Genomic DNA, 18104 nt, shown 5'->3' with positions numbered 1-18104 from the left:
AAGAGTCTACTACAACTATGCAATTAACAACAGTAACACAGAAACAAGTTTTTAAGGCAACTGATGCAGCTTGAAGAGGAATCTGATGCAGATTTGGGAACTGTATTCTGGGATGAAAACTTCTGGGTTTATCTTTGTTATCAGATGGCCTTAATTCACAACTTCACAGAACAATTTATTAGTTCTTCAAAATTTTTGCAGTAAACATATAGACTCTCTATGTTAATTCTAGTTTATTCTACTCTCATCAAATAATGCTTTACTCTGAGTTTGTAACACAAAGCATAACCTGGCCACTAATTATAAGCTAGTTTTCCAGCTAAACCTGACTATTGGAGTGATGTAGACTACTGCACCACGAATAATTAGCAAATTCACACATTAAGTTTTAAAGGCTATTTCAGCACAAAAGGTAATTCCACAAAATGAATTTATTTTGTCAAAATAAAACACAGCTTGATTTCCGCCCTCCCCCCCCCCAATGTTCTGGCATCCTAAAATAAACCATAATTTCAACGTTTGCCAAACAGACCATTTTTCAGAAATGGGATTTCAGAATGGCATTCTAGTTTAGAATGTGAAACAAGATGAAACAGCCAGCTCTTTCGTGGTATTTGAGCTATTGAATCTCTACAGAGGCTTTGATATGGAAGTAAGCATAATGCAGAGTGTATGGAAATCTATTTTTAAATTACCATCTATCACTCATTAATTATTCAGGCATAAATATTCACTACAGATGACATTGGTTCAGCTGGAATAGGGTCACAAATGGCCCACTTCACTGCTCACAATTTGAAGACTGATGAATAATGGGCATAGAGAAAGCTCACAAGTGTTCTTTCTACCACCAGCCCATCAGGCATCTACAGAGAAACACTAGTACTTGTTTAGCAGAAGGGGTGTAGGACAAGGGGTTACAGAGGTAAGATGCACCTAAGTACAATAGGTGCTCTTGAGTTACTCAAACTGTGCAAGTATAACAAAGCTGCACATCTCTCTTGTGTGAGATAAATTAATTTGGCATTATATGATTAAAAGTTCCTTCAGTCTTGGTATTTGCACTTTGATCCAAGAACCACCATTCAGAAAAAGACTGTTTAAACAATTAATTTTACTTTGCATTTAAAAAAATATTCTAAATGTCTATAGAGTACATAAGACATTTATTGCACCTACATTGAACGTATTACGAATTGAGCATAGGATGGCTTTTCAAAACAATTAACCTCTGTTACTCATATTGAGAATTAAATAATTAATGAGTTTCCAGCAGATCTGCTTACAGAATTCTACTTTATATAGATGAACAGCATTTTTAGACTGTTTATCATCATGAAAGGCAATTTTAAAAGGAAGCATTGCAATCAACTATGGCTGGGTATAGCGCATTTCCTGTCACACGCACCCTGTTGCTCATCAAGTGACATGGATCCAAGCTGTTTGTTAACCACAGAAGAAGGAGAATCTGAAACAAAAATGAGATTTCAACTTAAAACATAAGCAGCAGAGAACTGCACAGCAATGTCACGATCATATGTTAGTTTAAAATAAAAAATAAAAAGCAGCAACATAAGGAAGCTTTGGGTTTGTTTTATGAGCAGCCAGCCATATTGCATTTTCTAGGCATGACAGAAGCAAAGCCACTTGTTTCAAATCATTATGTATTTCTTTAGGTAGTCATTGAACAGCCTGAAGCTTGCCGACATGTTGATATTAAAAACTCCTGTCCATTACCTAAGATTTTACTACATTCTTCAAATTTCTAACACGTCACAAAACCACTGAAGAGTCATGATTCCTAAACCTAAAGCCTTTGCTCCAACTACCAAATAACACTAGTATTTCAAACCACGTGCTAAACGGAAATTTCAGAATATTTATACTTCAACATAAAACAGTCAATGGCATACCAGTATCTTCAACATTTATACCTATGAGCATAAAATGTAAAAGATGAGACCATTTACAGATATAACAGCATATAGACTATTTTTAAAACATTAAAGCACCACCAAAATACATTCCACTCATATAACAGTTCAATAGTTCTTCATTCCTAGATGCCATACCTCTGTGGCATCTGATGACTGAGAACATGTCTTCATGAGTTTATCACAGTACCACACTAGTAAGTCTTATAAAAATCCTCATCTAATCACAGGAAAAAAAAAAAAAAAAAAGATAATAAAAAAACCCAAACAAGAACACCCAGCAGTTAAGTGCTTTTTTTTTCCTCTGGACACTACCAGTTAATAACTATCACCAGCGCTGCATTCATTGTGCAGACAAATGACATGCAACATTCAGTATCTTCTGTGAGTCTGCTTTCCTTGTCACCTCTGAAGACCAGATCTTACTTCTGTATTATCTTAAGATGAGCTGATGTATATAAATTAGTGCAGCATTTCAAAGATACTGGGTAGGCTACCATATCTTGGTTCCATTTGCTAATCTTCTGTTATAAACAAATTCATGCTAAGCTAAAAGGATTTAATACCCTGTATTATAAACAGTCATAGTCTGCCAACATCACAGCATGCTTAAGGAATTTTAACATAAATTTAAATCATATACAAGGAAAGCAATGAAATAATACGCTCTCTCCTACAGGAAGTTCACTTCCAGGTTTGGGCTAGAATCATGAGCATAACCTATTTTGTAGTATAGCCATAAAACCTGCTAAATTGACAAAGCTCATTTAAATATATATCCTCAAATAATACTTCATTCCCAGTCATTGGTGCAAGAATCACAGTCTGTTCCTCCGTTACACTGATACATAAGGTAGAGGAGGGGAGAAGGAGTCAAGAACAGAGCCCAGGAGAGTCTGAGGCAAGCTCAGTGTGTTTTGGAGGCTGGCTTGTTTTGGTAACTGGGCATATATATTTTATTTCCATAACTGGGGAACATAAAATTGGTCTTGTTTTGTCTTCACCTTTGTTCAGCCATGTCCATGCCTTGCACCAAACACACCTAAGCCAGATCACCAAATTTGTCATCTAGATTTAGATGAGAAGTAGCTCTTACGTATGAGACTTGTAACATTAATATATTTCACTTTCCAAAACTAAAGTGTGCTTTACATACAATTTCTAATTTAGAAGAGAAGTATTTACAGCAGAGTTTTTTCAATGGTGGAGTAATCCACTTCTTAGAATGTAAATCAGAGCAAAAAGCTGGTGTAAAGATGCACCATGTCATAAGATGATCGACTTGCATTGCAGTTGACTCAGCACAGGACTCAGTATGCCTCTCACAAGGGCAGGCTGGCTTTGATCACTGACTCACAGTTATGAAGCCTGTGATCGGGATTAACTTGTATCAAAAGTGCTAAAGAGAGGGGAAGTCTTGGACAGCACACTGAGAAGTCTAATGACAGAAGACAGTGATTCTCAGTCACGCTCTCTTCTTGCACTCCAATTCTTTCTATAAGCTTATATGTCCTTCTTTAAAAGGCATATCATGCTGCCAAACATTTTACTTGGCTAGAAAAGCTAATCTCATCAGCTCTTTAATTCAGACCAAGATAAACAGGAGAAATATGACTGAACTAACATATTTTAATTATAAACAAGAAATTACATTTACCACCCTTATCAGCACTTCTGAATTTTATTAAGACCTCAGGTTATACAACAGTAAGTAAATAGTAGGTATGTTTTACAATGTCCATCATTCAATCACAGTAAGCGAAAATGAAAATTTCCTAGGTAGTAGTCCATGCCAGTGTAGGCTTAAATCTCCCACATTTCATTATTATTTTGATGTTTTCTTACAACTTTGCGAATGCATTTCACTTGTGATATGAGAATTTTTAAACAACACAAAGGAAGCAGCCTAAATATTCCAATTAATACGGTTAACAAAAGAGTTCAGTTTGTACCAGTTTCAAACTCACCCCCCCCCCCCCCCCTTTTTCAAGTCCCCTGAAGCCACAGATCACCAGCACCCCTTGAAGTGGCACTGCAGTCTGGAACGCCACACCTCAGGCAGGGAAATAAACATGACCATGAAACCAGCCTAGAGAAGTTCAGGTAAATGCCTCTTTTTTTAATATATGGCTTTGTTTTGTAAAAATTCTGAAAAAGTACTTTCATCATTTCTGATAAAGCTTTTGAAAAAAGTATTACCAAAACTGTGCCATATAGTTAAAAAAACAAACAAAAATCCAAACTCTTACCTGAGCCTTCACAGGCTGAGTCTACATCCCAATGCAGTTCACCACTGGTTGTAATGTCACTAGTACATTCTAAACTGGAACACCACTTAAAGAGGGAGCTGGAGATTCATAAATTTTGGGAACCTCAAACAGAAAATAGAAGATAATTTTAAAGTCAGTTATATGCTGAAGGATCTTCCTATAGTTTGGGCAATCAGCACCTGGCTTCATCAAAATATTAGCATGCCGCCTCTACTGTTTTGGTTAAAAAAATTTCTTCCTTATATCACTATAACACCAGCTCCAGTGTGAGTGTCAGGCCTGAAGCAGTGAGACCTGTTTTTAAAGTCCTAAACATGGTACATATAGTGGACCTCAATTTAAGAAACTAAATACTTGTTTTAATAACTAGGAATAATTGCTTTGCACAGTGAGTAAGCTCTCAGTGACATATTTCAGACTTCAGATAGACACATTTCTATATCGGGGTGTTTACAAAGAAACTAGTAATAAAAACTGCAGTCAGCCCCTTGTTCTTCGCAGGAAGCTTTAACACAGAAATGAAGGTCTGTTTTAAAGACACTGACCATATAGACTTTTGAAACAACCAAAGTTGAAAAAAAAAAAAAAAGGAATCAAGTCACTGTGCATCACAGGTTCTGCAATATGTCAGCATGCACATGTATATATCTTTATTCCACAATAAATACAGTCTAAATCAAATTAATTTTTCCTCAGAAAAGAAAGGTTCACATTACTTCATATTTTTGTGGGTAAGATCATGCACACTGAGACCGCTACAGGAACCCGTGATGCACACTGATCTGTAATACTCATTTATTTTTTCTTTTTCACTTCAAGATCAGCTGGTTCACTTTTCTGTAACTTTTCAAATTGCATTCAATTAATTTAAACTTCTCAAAAAGAGGGGTAATGTAGGTAATGGTGATGCATACAGCATATCAGCACTGGGCAGAGCAGCAATAACAATAGGTTAAAAAGTTTACTTTCTTTGTAGTTTGCATATAGCACATATATGCTGTTGTTTAAATACTGCATAGGATCTGAATGTTATGAAATGCCACAAAAATGTAAGTCAAAACTAGGCTTTGTTGCAGAAAGTATATAATAAAAACACACCAACTTACCATAGTTCCCTAATTAAAGTTAAAAAACCTGAATCTGTTCAATACCCAAGCAAAGGCTTGAAGACAAGATAGACCTGATACACACAGCATACACTGCTTCTAAAACTCTAAATTTACACAATACTTATGAGAGGTATCCACCGAAACAAAGTCTCTTTGCCACCTGAGAATGAAGTATCTTTTTCCTCAATGTCACATCTGCCCAGTGTGAATCATTACTTAGTTAACTCACTTTCGCATTCAACAACATAAACTTTTGACATATTTTTGTAAATAGTGAAGGTTAACTATTACAGATACAGCTTACAAATCCTCATGTAACTATTACAAGTCCTTAGACTAGGAGACAGAATAACTACCATACAGTCTAATTTTCTATTAAACCTGTAAAAGCTTTCAGCTCTTAACATTTTCTACTGGTAATTTCTTACATGGCTGGAGTATTTTTCTCCAGCCTGTGTCTACAACTATAATTGAGCTGTGATTGCAAAGATAATGATTAAGAATGAAATCCCGGTCAGAAGAAATGGCCTTAGTCTCACACCGAATTCCCCCCAAAATTGCAAGTGTAAATTATACAAGTTTTGCCAGAGCAGGGATTGAGAACTTGCAGCCCTGGGTCAGAGGCTATGATGCCATTTCACATAGTGGCAGACACATTTTGGGGTGTAATTTTTTGTTTGAAAATTTACAACTAGTATGTGCCTGAAAACTAAACATCTGCCTCAAGACAGAGCATCAAAGACAATCCTGCAGGAAAAAAAAGAGAGAGATTGTCTCTGCATGGAAATTTGTTATTAAAGAAACCCAAAACAAACCTAAGAACTTCTTTTTCTCCTGCCACATTTCTGAAATGTCAGCTTACCACAGGGTTGGAAAACAACTGTCTCTATGGAGAAGCAAGAGACCAAAAATCTGCACCTCTGGTTTTCCTAAGGAATAGATTGCAGATACACATCTTACAAAACTAAGTCTTGGGAGGTCAGAAAAAGAGAATAAAAGAAAGTAACTTGCAGAAAAAGAAATTAAAAAATACAGAGAATATTTCCATGTCCAGAGTGCAGAAATCTTAAAAAGTAAATAGACAATACAGGGGTGATCTGGATTCCACAATAAAAAAGTTTCATTTGTTTCCTCCCAATATAACAGAAGGAGGAATACAATGAAAGAAGCTGATGAAGCACAGCAGGAATTGCTTGTATTTACACATACAAGTAGAAAGGAAAAGGTAATGTAATCTTTTATCAAATTTCTTGAGGAATAATTGACCAAACACATTAAATATTTAAATTTGAATTCATCATTTTAAATCTTCTACTGTCTATAATGCTGAAGGTAACAAATTCCACCAATCAGACCAAACAGCAAAAAGATATACATCCTAAAGAGTTGGAGGTTAGTTAGCAAAACTGTTACCCCTTCTGCTCCCCAGAAATAAATGTTTCCATAGTGCTAAATGAATCTATCTTTCAAAGCAGTTACTTAAGTAAAACGGTTAAATTTGCAAATTCACTGTCATCACATGAAGAATGAGGTGAATATTTGAATACTATTTTCCTCCAAGGCTATGTATGTATTCTGTGGTTCCACAGTGATCTCAAACAAAACTATCTGATCTTCCCATTAGTTCCATTAAAATTCAAAGCATGTGGGAAGTCAAAACTCCAAGAGGCAATGATGGGGGATCCAAACTAACTACAATACATCTCCGACTCCCAGTCAAAGCAATTACTCAGCTTAAAGCTAAAAATTTGTGTCACTGTGGATCCTACAGTGTGTTGACCACAAACAACTGGGAGTAAAGAGTTACACTGTATCCTTAAAGGAGCACTAAGAAAGAGATGGGTGAGACAGTGTCAAGCAAAACCCCGACCAACATATGCTTCAGAGGTAGTAAAATATCCACAGATATACCTCAAGGCGAAAATTCTACAGATATGGTTGTAATGAAACTTTTTTCAACTTCAATTCAAAGGGAAACAATTTAATTAAAAAAATTATTTTTAAGTCATTCCAAAAAGAAAATGGAAGATCAAGATCTATAGACTGTGTTAGCTATGGTTTTGCCTCTATCAATACATATCTTTGAGTTAATAAATTCTGATGTTCAGTTTGTGGAAAAAAAATTGGTAGCTTTTTGGCAGGTTTTTTTTTTTTTTTTTTTCCCCTGGCAGGAAACTGCAGCCACCTACAAGAACACTGCTACCATTGTTTTTCTTGTTCTCCTCCTACAGGTAACAGGCACCTATGGCTACCATCCCTAGGATAAGCACACAGCTCTCCAGGATTTACTAGTTTCCAAACATTCTCAAAACTCACTGTAGAATTTTCTAGTGTAGGAAGTTACTCAAAATTCAATAACTACATATTGTAACTAGATCACTAGCCACTGTTGTATCAAATTGTTCTGCAAGGCTCCAGAGAAACAGACTGAACCACAGCAAGTCAAGCTGTCAATTTATGACACAATCCTTCTAAGTAATTTAGCCACACCTCAACTGTCACAAAATTTATCTATAGAAGAAACATTGCTAGACATTACTGCTCAACACAAAATATGCTGACTTTTCACACAGCATGCAGCTCACTCATTTTTACATGGTGCCATGAAAAAGTTTGCTTCAAGTTTGTGCTTTAGGGTTTACCTCTTTATTCATATGCATGCTTCTACCCTAACTTTCTCAAGTATGACTCTTTTCATTACAAACATTTCCAAGAATTTCTTGTCATAGTTTTTAATCTCAATAAGACAAGAGGAAGAGGATGGTGAAATAAAAAGTCACTCTATTCAAAAAAAGGAGAGCATATCTAGGGACTTAGGCTTGTTACAAGTATTTTCACTATACTTACTGTAAAACCATAGCATTTAAGAGTGCCAAAATCCTGGTTTACTGAAATGTTACCCTGAATTAGAACATATGCTAAACCAAAGCCAGGTCTTAAATGTTACTCTTGGATACAATTAACACCAAAATGCAATTTCAAGTGTGTAAGTACCTCACTCTACTCGGGACACAGCAATTTCTTGCTCAACTGCTCTAACAAACATTGCACATACCTGATACCATGCACCTAGGAAACTTTCTCCATATAGTATCATTTAGCTATATAATCCAAACATGTTAGATAAATGAAAACTGTCAGTATGACTCTTTCCCTAACCATGTGATGATAAACACCACCACATGCAAGGTAAGACAAGCAGCAAATGCATTAACTGTCTTGTTCTGGAAGAGAAGCATCTCAGCAAACAACAGCAGCACAAACTATAACTACGTTAGCTGCTTAAGAAACCTTGACAAATGACAACCTGATGTCTGAGGGTCCTGTGAGGAGCCCTTAGAGGAGGACTGATCAGAGGAGGACGACTGTGGCGCTGAACCCTCAGCTAGCTCTCGCTGTCTCTGTTGTTCTGCCTTCTTAAGCCTCAGTCGCTGTAGACCCCTACGGATTATAGCTAACTCAGGTCCCATTAACTCTGACAAACAGGGAGAGGGGAAAAAAGAAAAAAAAAAAAGTATGTAAAAGAAAGAAGAAGCATTGAACATACAATATACAGAACAGGGAGGAGGGGTGGGGGGACTGACCAAAGAGAGAAGTAACAGATACTAAGTGTAATTACAGTGAAAAAAAATTATGTAAATCATTTACTAACATCCAGAAATTATAAAATAAGATATTGAAATTGTTTTTCTCTTCCTAAATGCATGAATTACAGGACTTAGAAGTTCAGGATTCACATCATACAATCCACCCCCCACCCCATCTCCAACACTTAAATCATTTAGCAAAGAATTATTTAACAAAAATAGATCGATCTTGACTGATTCAAAACAAAGCAAACAACAGAAGTATTCATTTTCATGTTCCTAACACACATAACAAATGAGAATATTAATGGTGTAAAATTGTGCAACTGTGGTCTACAGGTAAATTTTCAAAATGAATGTGATAGCTTCCTGATGGGTGGAATTTAGTACACTTTTGATCAAAATAAACCTGTGAAAAAAGTAAACTGGAACTATGAAAATAGGTGGCAGAACAGCATCTAACCAAAAAATACACTTCACCATGAACTCATTTTTTATCTCAGACATTCCCAGTGGGTGAGGATTCAAAGTCTGAAAACACTGTTAAGTGGTCCTACAGAGAAAGTAATTTATTGGACCATAAACAATTCCTAGTATCATTCTCTTAACAGGCTCTTCTTTCAGTTCTGTCTTTAGAGAACTGAAGAGAACTTTATTGTTTTCATCACTCTGTCTTTATTCATTTGTCAGTTATATCGTTTTGGCACATACCAGTCCACTGTCTGATTGACATATTTTTTTGCAAACTACTATAAAACTAGGCATCCAAGTAATTTTTTATTCTTTCCATGCTCTTTGCAGATTTCCTCCACTTACACAAGTGCTGTATAGCAAGTGCTTCTCCTCATACAACACAGACTGTGTCTTTATTAGCAATAGCTGAAGCACAACATTGACCTGAACCACTGTTGAACTACTCTCATCTATAATATAGTAGGGTAGAGAAGCTAATTCAGACTCAAATATTCACATCAAATGCTCTAGCTAGTTCTTCTGTAAACTGCTAGTCTAGACCTATCCTGAAAGTATTTATATCAAGGGCACTCTGTAGTATTTTGTAGATGTAAGGAAATCTGCAAAGAAAAAAAATAATCAGTACTATGAAATGTTAAAATACTAGAGAGCATTACATTGGCATATAACCTTTCATGCAAGCAAAAGCTTTACAAATATTCTGTAACTCTTATTCACTCAGTGAAGCAAGCAAATTTTAAATTTTCTTTCATAAAAAGAAACAAACCCAAAGACATAATCCAATCATTCAAAAATTAGTGGCAGGCACCAGTTAATATCAAATAGTCATGAGCTCTAATGTCCTCAGTCTAATACCACTTCTGAGAAATACATCCTGCCAGTTTATGGTTGATGAGGTATAAGAAAAAAGATATACTTCCTAAAAGGAATATAGCATCAAAGAGATCTGCTACAAATGGTTTTCATGTGCCATGAACATTTATGGAAAAACAGTCTAGAAAATGCTTTTAAGGAAATTTCAATGATGCCTAAAATGGCAGTTTTCAGTACTTGCTGCTGATTCAGTTCTACTCAGTCCAGAGATAGTTACAATTTAAGATGTAACAAGAACTTCAATTCAAAATGTAGAGGCAACTACTATCCTGAATACGTTTAATGACAACACCTTTTAACACATTTCAAAAATCTCTAAGCAAATGTTTATTTTGCCAGCAAATGGAGTGAGGAAAAAGAAATGGAAAGAAAAAACAGCTATTGCCACTTTCCCATTCAAAATTTAAAAGCAAAGTTACCTTATATCAGAACACACTTTAAGATTAAGCTTTGTCCTAATTACTCAATTGCCTCCTACCCCCCGCCCCTACCCCCAGTACCAAAGTGTATCTGGAATATTATTTATGGGGAAAAAAGCATTATTGTATATTACAGTTTGTTGTATTTTATGTTCATTTGTGGCTTAAAACTACAGCATCTTAAAACTCATGTAAAAAATGAATGAAAGCTTTCCACTGAATGGGCCAAGTAAAGCAAGAAAATAATTTTTTTTTTTTCTCAGTGACAAGCATGAAAATCTCCAGCAATTGTTCTGTCTCATAAAAAAATTATTCAAACATACTGACAAGAACAGGCTACTGAGATTTTGTGCTGATTATCTTGATTATTTGCAACCTACTCAAACGTTCCAACTGTATTCTTCCAGAATATACATTCTGATAGAGAGACTTATCCCAACAAGCTCCAGCGCTGAACCATTTTTGTACTGACTCTATTTTGAACATGTACTTTTTTAAAACATTAAGCAATGAAGTCAGTCACGTGTAGAAGCTCAAATGCTCACCAAGTGGCATATTTTCTGGAACACCATACCAACAATATATTTGAATCATAATACATATGCAAAGGTATTGCTATTTCAAAGACAGGATTACCACTGGCACCTGTGTTGAATACAGAAATCTGCAGAAATTATTTATGGAAAGCTGTTTATAAGCCTGTTCCAGTCTGTAGTGTGAATTCATGCTCCAATTCTAAACAAGTAATTACCCAAAAACATATTTTTCATTTGCTAACTCTTTGCTACAATATTCAAACTTGTATCTGCCACCCCTTTAAGCAAAATGATGGCTGAAAGCCTCTCACTTCCCTTCTTCCATTTTCCAAAATGGTTCCCCAGTCATCCATCTTTTACAACACACCTCTATCTGGTCTTCCTACTCAAACCCACTGTATTTAAGCTATTTCTATTATCACTTTCCCTATCCTGTCACCCCAAAAAGCAGCAGGTTTTATTCACCTCTAAACACAGCTAAACAAACTCAGGGAATCCTGTTCTTAATGCAGAGCGCAGCCTTTTCACATTTATAGACTAGAGGCTGAGAGTAAATAAAATCTCATAGCTGAGCACCCTTATGGGTTCTGTAAGTATACAAACATTGCAAAATGGAAATTCACATTCAAGCCTACCCATTCATAAACCCACTGCTACTGCTCTGCCATGACCTGCTCCTTCTGCCCAGGGTCTTCCCCTTTCCCTGAACTTGCCCATGTTACCCAAAGATTTGTTTTACGGTAACTTAACTGTTTTAAAAGCAGTGCAAACCAGACAAGACGCTTACTAGGTATGCAAACATATAGTACTATTGAGTTTACTCCTGCAGGTGTCCTGTAGACAATTTAAAGATGGCAGCTGGTCCTACAATTAAAATCTGCATACAGCAATAAAGAATACCAGATAAAGTTTTGCTTGTTTGTTTCTGTGGATTCAGAATATGGGGGTGGGGGGACAGTGATTTTTTTTTTTTTTTTTTTTGAGAATCAGCAGCCAGTCTGACACCCTGTTTAGATGTAGTCAAAGAAGTTATCAAACATTATACAGTAAATCAGAAAGTATCTACTGTCTGTCAACAAAACAACCACCACTACCCCTTTCAAAACTGAATATATGGAGTCTTAAGTCCAAAGTAACACTGGGAAAGAGGAAATGCTCCTAGAGAAGAGCTGGATGAAGAAATAACAACTTCAGCTTCATGCTAGCAGAATAAACTTTTACTTAGAAATTCAGAAAGATTCAGAGAAAAAGAAGAAAACACTTTCTCTAGTCAGCATACATTCTTTAAAATGAAGGACAGAAAATGCATAATAATTCCAGAAATGTTCTCTAGCACATTATCATTATGCAGCCTACAAGTTTTCAGTGATGTAGCTTGAAGCATTTATTTTTAATATCTGACATACTCTCCTGGCCACTGAAAGCTCCAGAATATACCATATACTTTGAAAAATAAATAGATCAAAATGAACCCTTGGTAATGGTATGTGTGTTCTTTGGTGGCTATCCCTCTGTACCAAAGATAGTGGCAGTTAAATTGGGTTACACTGAATTAGAGTAAACCCCTTAATTTGTTGTGTGTGTATTGAGAAAAACTTGAGATTGCAGCAAGCTGACATCAATACTAAAAAAAAAAAAAAAAAAAAAAGAGAGAGAGAGAGAGAAAAGGTGACTAAAGCCTCTGCTACTAAATAGATTTTCTAGCTTATTCTAGGAATAGTATCTGGACTGTGTGTATTGTCATGTTTCTGCTCACTGTTTATTTCCTCTAAATAAGTATCAGACTAGTTGCAAGGCTTGAAAGGATGAGAATGATACATTTAATGAATTTCAAAATGATTCCTCACCTGTCCCAAAGATTTTGTCTGCAGCAGCCACAGTACACTGAATGGCACACTTTTCCCTGGGAAATCCCTATCTCTTCTTCATACCCAATCCCCATCTCTCCAGAACATCCAATTTAGGGCCTGAAGATGCTATCAGTCATCTTTTCCAATGACAGAGACCTTGATTTTTTACAACAGAATTGGTACAAGACAGAAGTTGTATTTATACAAAAACCACAGGATTTTAAAATAATCAAGTCTGAACCTGTAGGTGTTTCAGATCACATCAGCCTTTCCACCACAACTATGAGGCCTAGAAACTCACTTTTTTAAAGTAAAAATAAACTCTTGTGCAAATACTTAACCCTAAGGGCTGTGGTATCTTTTCCTGCACAGAGATGGAAAAATGCAAGTCAACGCATAAGGTGCTCTTTTACTAACCAAATAAGTTTCTGACATTGACAGTGGAATATACTTTCTTCTTTTTCCCCACAATAAGAATGTAAGTCTATATTAAATACAGATGAGGTTTTTTTAAGTTTATATATCTTGAAGATCAGTATGTAGTATAATTTATTAACCAATAATGAAGTATCACGTGAGGTAAGCCCTGTCTATGTGGACAGTTTTGAGAAGCAAAAAAAACATAACATTGCTGACTCTGAAATGTTGAGGATGTAGATTCCTGCTGAAGGAGACATTTTCTACTTCCTCTGATTATAACAGGAATAGGTTCTGCTATTCATTGCACTGATGCTGCTACAGCCAAATCACAGCTGAAGAAGGCATGGTGTTATTTATACTCCATGAAGAGAATAATAAGTTTAGAAAAAACAAGCAATAATTTTTTACTTCTACTTCAAAAGACAATACTGGTTATTCCCTTTGAGATTCTTTCTTCAGACAGACTTAGACAGTTGATGGTTTTACTCTTTGTTTAAACCACAGCTGCAGTCAGTTGATAACTATAAAATACCTAGTCTCATTAAGGATGTGCAAGAAGGAAAACAGATTGCGATCAATTACTCAAAATATCCTAAAATAAAACTGTTTCTCAATGAAAGCATTTTTCATAAACAATGACAAGATGGATTTCTTCTCACCAGACTGATGGAGTACAGGTTGAGCTGAGGCCCCTAAAGAAGGCCTTTGTTCATTATCAGGAGAGGACAATAACGAAGTTGAAGGGGGACTTTCTGTTGAAGATGATGTTGAAGGAGCTTGGGCTGACATTGTAGAAGATGATGATGATGGAAGTTGTTCAGAACCATCTACTTCCATTGCAGTTTCTGATTCTGTACTAGGTGGCACGTTACTAGTAGCAGGAGCATCTGTCCGATTAGTCCCACCTTTGATTAAATAAAAAAAGCAAGAAAAACAAGAGCCCAAAGGTAAACTTAGTCTGTCTCTAAAGATCCCTTTGCATTACCATTCATATGGCAAACAAGTGTGCTCAGTTCTTCAGAGTGCACTAAAAATTTCTTAGTTTACACCCCAAAAATGCTGATATTCAAGGCCTGTACACCCAGTATAAACGTATTTCTATTGTAATTATTATTCTTGAAAAGAAGGAAATCACCTCTGGACCGTGATCTTCCTCGTCCTCGATTGCTTTGTGCAACTTCACTAGCTTCTTCAAACCATCTTGACAGCATGTCTGACATCCTTTGCATTAGAGAGACATTAGGACTTTGCTCCCCTGTAAAACAAGTAAAGCTGAAAGTTTTATCTACAAGTTTACAAAAGCGTTCATTTTCCCCCCCATTTTTTCTTTCATAACCGCCCCCCCCCCCCCCACCCCGCACTGTAAGGTATATAACTAGCAATCCCCTGAACCATCTCCTTTTTTCAGCACTAGTCTAGCAAGAATTGCCAGCTGAACATGGCACCACATAAAAACCAACAGTCCTTCCTCCTTCTCTGTTTTACAATTATGCAGAGCTTTTGTACACACGACATTGTGAAATTTATGTCATTGTTTTAAATGCCAGTTAAATAAGTTAAGAAAGCCTAGATTTTTATGTTTTTCCAGCTAATTATAAAATAACCAATTTTATCATTAAACAATGAAAGAGCAAAAAGACTAGCACAAAATTAGCACATAATGTTTTTAACATTTCCAAAAGGCTTCTGCATGACTTACAGCAAAATCTTCAACATACTTTCTTTCAACATAACTCAAAACATTTTCTTCTCATTTTATTTCTGGTTTTATTACATATGAAACAAAATTTGTTTCAAAAAAGACGACAGAAAAAATTCAATTTGTAAAGGGCTGAAATGGAATATTTGAATCTTTAACTGTTTTTTGTATTCTGTGAAATGTTTGGGGGTTTTTTGTTTGGTTTTGAGGGTTTTGTTTGTTTGGGGGCGGGTTAAGTGGTTGGGGGTTTTTGGGGGGAGTTTGGTTCTTTGTTGGTTGGTTGGGGTTTTGGGGGGTTCATTTTTGGGGGTTTGGTTTTGGTTTTGTTTGTTGGGTTTTGGTCTTGGGGTTTTTTTTGGGGGGGTGGTGTGTGGTTTTGGGGTTTTTGTTTGTTTGTTTGTTTTTACACATTGGCATCTTCCAATACAAGATCATTCCACTGGACTGGGCCATTCCACTCATACTGAAGTAAGAGCTTATGCTGGCCCCTTAACCACTTTGGAAGTATGCTGTGTTTAAGCAACTTTTGGAAAAGTTTTGTACTTGAGGAGCTTAAGAAATAGAATCCTTGTGAAGTACAATTACTTATCAAAATACATACGTGAAAAATATTTTACTACCTTGCATACAAAAGCTAACACTAAAAGATTCTGGAGTGTACTTGGGAAGAACATGCAGTGATAATACGCCTCTCAAACATCAGTGCTGCTACCTGCACAGATGTTATAAAAGCCAAAAGACTAATCAAATGACTGGAGCAACTGATTATCTTTCAGGACTGCATATAGTCTTCGCTGCTAGGATATAGCTTGAATATATCATCACTAGACCTTGCTTTTACATTATTTGCTTGAGTTTAGAAGACATTGCTGGGAATGGATAAGGGAAGAGGAACACACCAACCCACCACCCTCCCAAAACAATGCCCCAGAGTCTGACCCAAATGCCCTTGTCTATCCTCATTTCCACACTGCAGGTCTCTGACCCTCCCCTGGGATCCCTCATTCCCCTCCTGTACCCCAGGCAGAGGAGCTCTGGCCTCAGAAGCTTAGAACACAAAAAGTAGAATGCAACAGCTGAAGAAAACAGACAATAGGTGGTTAATGATGGGAAGACAGAATAATGAACAGTTAACAGAAAAATAAGTCACAGGTCACCACATGCCTAACTAATGCAACACAGCTATTCTCTCTCAGTCACTATACAGTTGTATCAAATAATGCACAGTACAGATCCTGAAGCTTTGTTTTGAGAAAATAAAAATCTAGCCAGTGTCTATACTGGAGGATTCCTTTTCTCAGGCTTTATTCTTCTCCCCAGCAGATTTAATTGGTAGGGAAATGACAGCTAGAAGGACATTGTTTTTCAGCTAAGTATCTTCAATGTAAATAAAAAGTAACTTTGTGCAAAGGCAAAGCTGCCACTAACTTTAATTGGGAAGACCTGCAACAAAGATGATAGCAAAAGTGTCCCTAATATGAGGAGGTATACAAATGCGGTCTGTGGAATGAAAGCACCAAATAAGCAGAATGTAAAACTGTTAATAATCAAATCCTGTGGTATTAGAATAAGAAGGCACATGATGAAACTAAGGGAGCAATTTAAAAGAAAGGAAAGAAAGTCTTCCTTTACACAGTGGGCACTGAACTTCTGGAATTTTTTGCCATAGGAGATATTACCAACAGGTTCAAAAAAGGATTACAGAAACTCATAGGCAATAGAACCATATGCAGAGTCTAAAAGAACAGATGGGAACGTACCCTGTAAAGTTTCTAATACGGTAATTCTGAACACTGGGGGAGCAACAAAGGCAACAGACTAAGGTAAAAGGACAGGCTCATGTTCTTTCCCTAAAGAGCATCTCCTATTGCCTGTGTCAGATACAGAATCCTACTCTACATGGACCATTAGTCTGATCAGCTAGACGCTTCTATTCTAGTTTGTGGAGTCAGGAAGATGAGAAAACCAACACAGAAAGTCTGGAAAGGGAAATGGTAGGCAAAAAAGGGAGACAGATTTAAGGGAAGTAGAACAAATACTTGTACCCCCACAACCTGTCAGATATAAACAGAAACACATCATTAGATGAAGAGTAAGATGAGTGACAAAGCATCCTCTGCCCTGCTTTCACATCTCATTTTCTGACACTAAAGCATAGCTTTGGAAATGCTCTACCTACTGAAACCTCAAGTAATTGAGTAATATATTAGAAACGTGAAAATTTAAGTATAAAAATTTAGTTACTACATGTTTTATAAAAAAAGTGAAAGATACAATAGTAGAATCCTACTGCTTTGAATTCCAGTCCCCTCATGTAACCATTACAGAGCATTTCATTTGTAGCTTTGACTGCATATGACGCTTGACCACAAAAAGGGAAATACGTATTTATGTTACTACATGACCAATGACAATGAAGTAAGCTCTCCTTGATTTACATCAGCCTAACTGAAGAAACATAATTCTTCTGGTAAGAATATTTTCAGTTTAGACATTTTTAAAAATCACTGTAGAACAGCAGTTCTGTCTTAAATTCTAAGAAAACCATCTTAAGACTTGGCCGATTCTTAAAACATGGACAGTTTAATCTGAAGCACTTTGTATTTCAGGAATACTTAAGAAAAATAGGAAAATAAAACCCAAACCAAAATGAAACAAAAAAAACCCCAACTAAAACCCAGCCAAAACAAAACACACAAGCAAAGACAACCACCACCACCCCCAGCTGCAAACACTTTACCATCTCTTTCTCGTTCACTCTCAGGCCTTGCTCTTGGTCCAGTATCCGACCAGTCTCCTCTTAGCCGCAAACGTTTAACAGGAGGTTGCCGTAACTAGAAATAAAAAAAACCAACCAAACCACAAACCCCCCCGCATTACAAAACTATTTATGTTGGACAGTACAGCATTCTAAGTCTAAATATAAACACAAA

At 36.3% G+C, this 18104-nt stretch overlaps 1 protein-coding gene across 8 annotated transcripts in view; it reads right to left on the bottom strand.

Moving 5' to 3' along the window:
* Positions 1–18104, bottom strand: part of DCAF6 (DDB1 and CUL4 associated factor 6) — a 91624-nt gene that overhangs the window by 32742 nt on the left and 40778 nt on the right. For 3 of the 8 annotated variants that reach the window (XM_069785462.1, XM_069785463.1, XM_069785464.1), the window contains exons 8-12: positions 17912–18005; positions 14608–14727; positions 14132–14377; positions 8621–8788; positions 1409–1468 (exon numbers count right to left, since the gene is read on the bottom strand). In XM_069785462.1, coding sequence (XP_069641563.1) covers positions 1409–1468; positions 8621–8788; positions 14132–14377; positions 14608–14727; positions 17912–18005 — 688 coding nt within the window. The remainder of the gene's footprint in view (positions 1–1408; positions 1469–8620; positions 8789–14131; positions 14378–14607; positions 14728–17911; positions 18006–18104) is intronic. The other 5 variants (XM_069785466.1, XM_069785469.1, XM_069785470.1 and 2 more) reach the window with 3 other exon arrangements.

This window comes from Haliaeetus albicilla, chromosome 6 (assembly GCF_947461875.1).
Source record: "Haliaeetus albicilla chromosome 6, bHalAlb1.1, whole genome shotgun sequence".
NCBI classification, from domain to species: domain Eukaryota; kingdom Metazoa; phylum Chordata; class Aves; order Accipitriformes; family Accipitridae; genus Haliaeetus; species Haliaeetus albicilla.
Note: the sequence above shows the minus strand (reverse complement) of the source record. Positions and strands in the feature narration are given on the sequence as shown.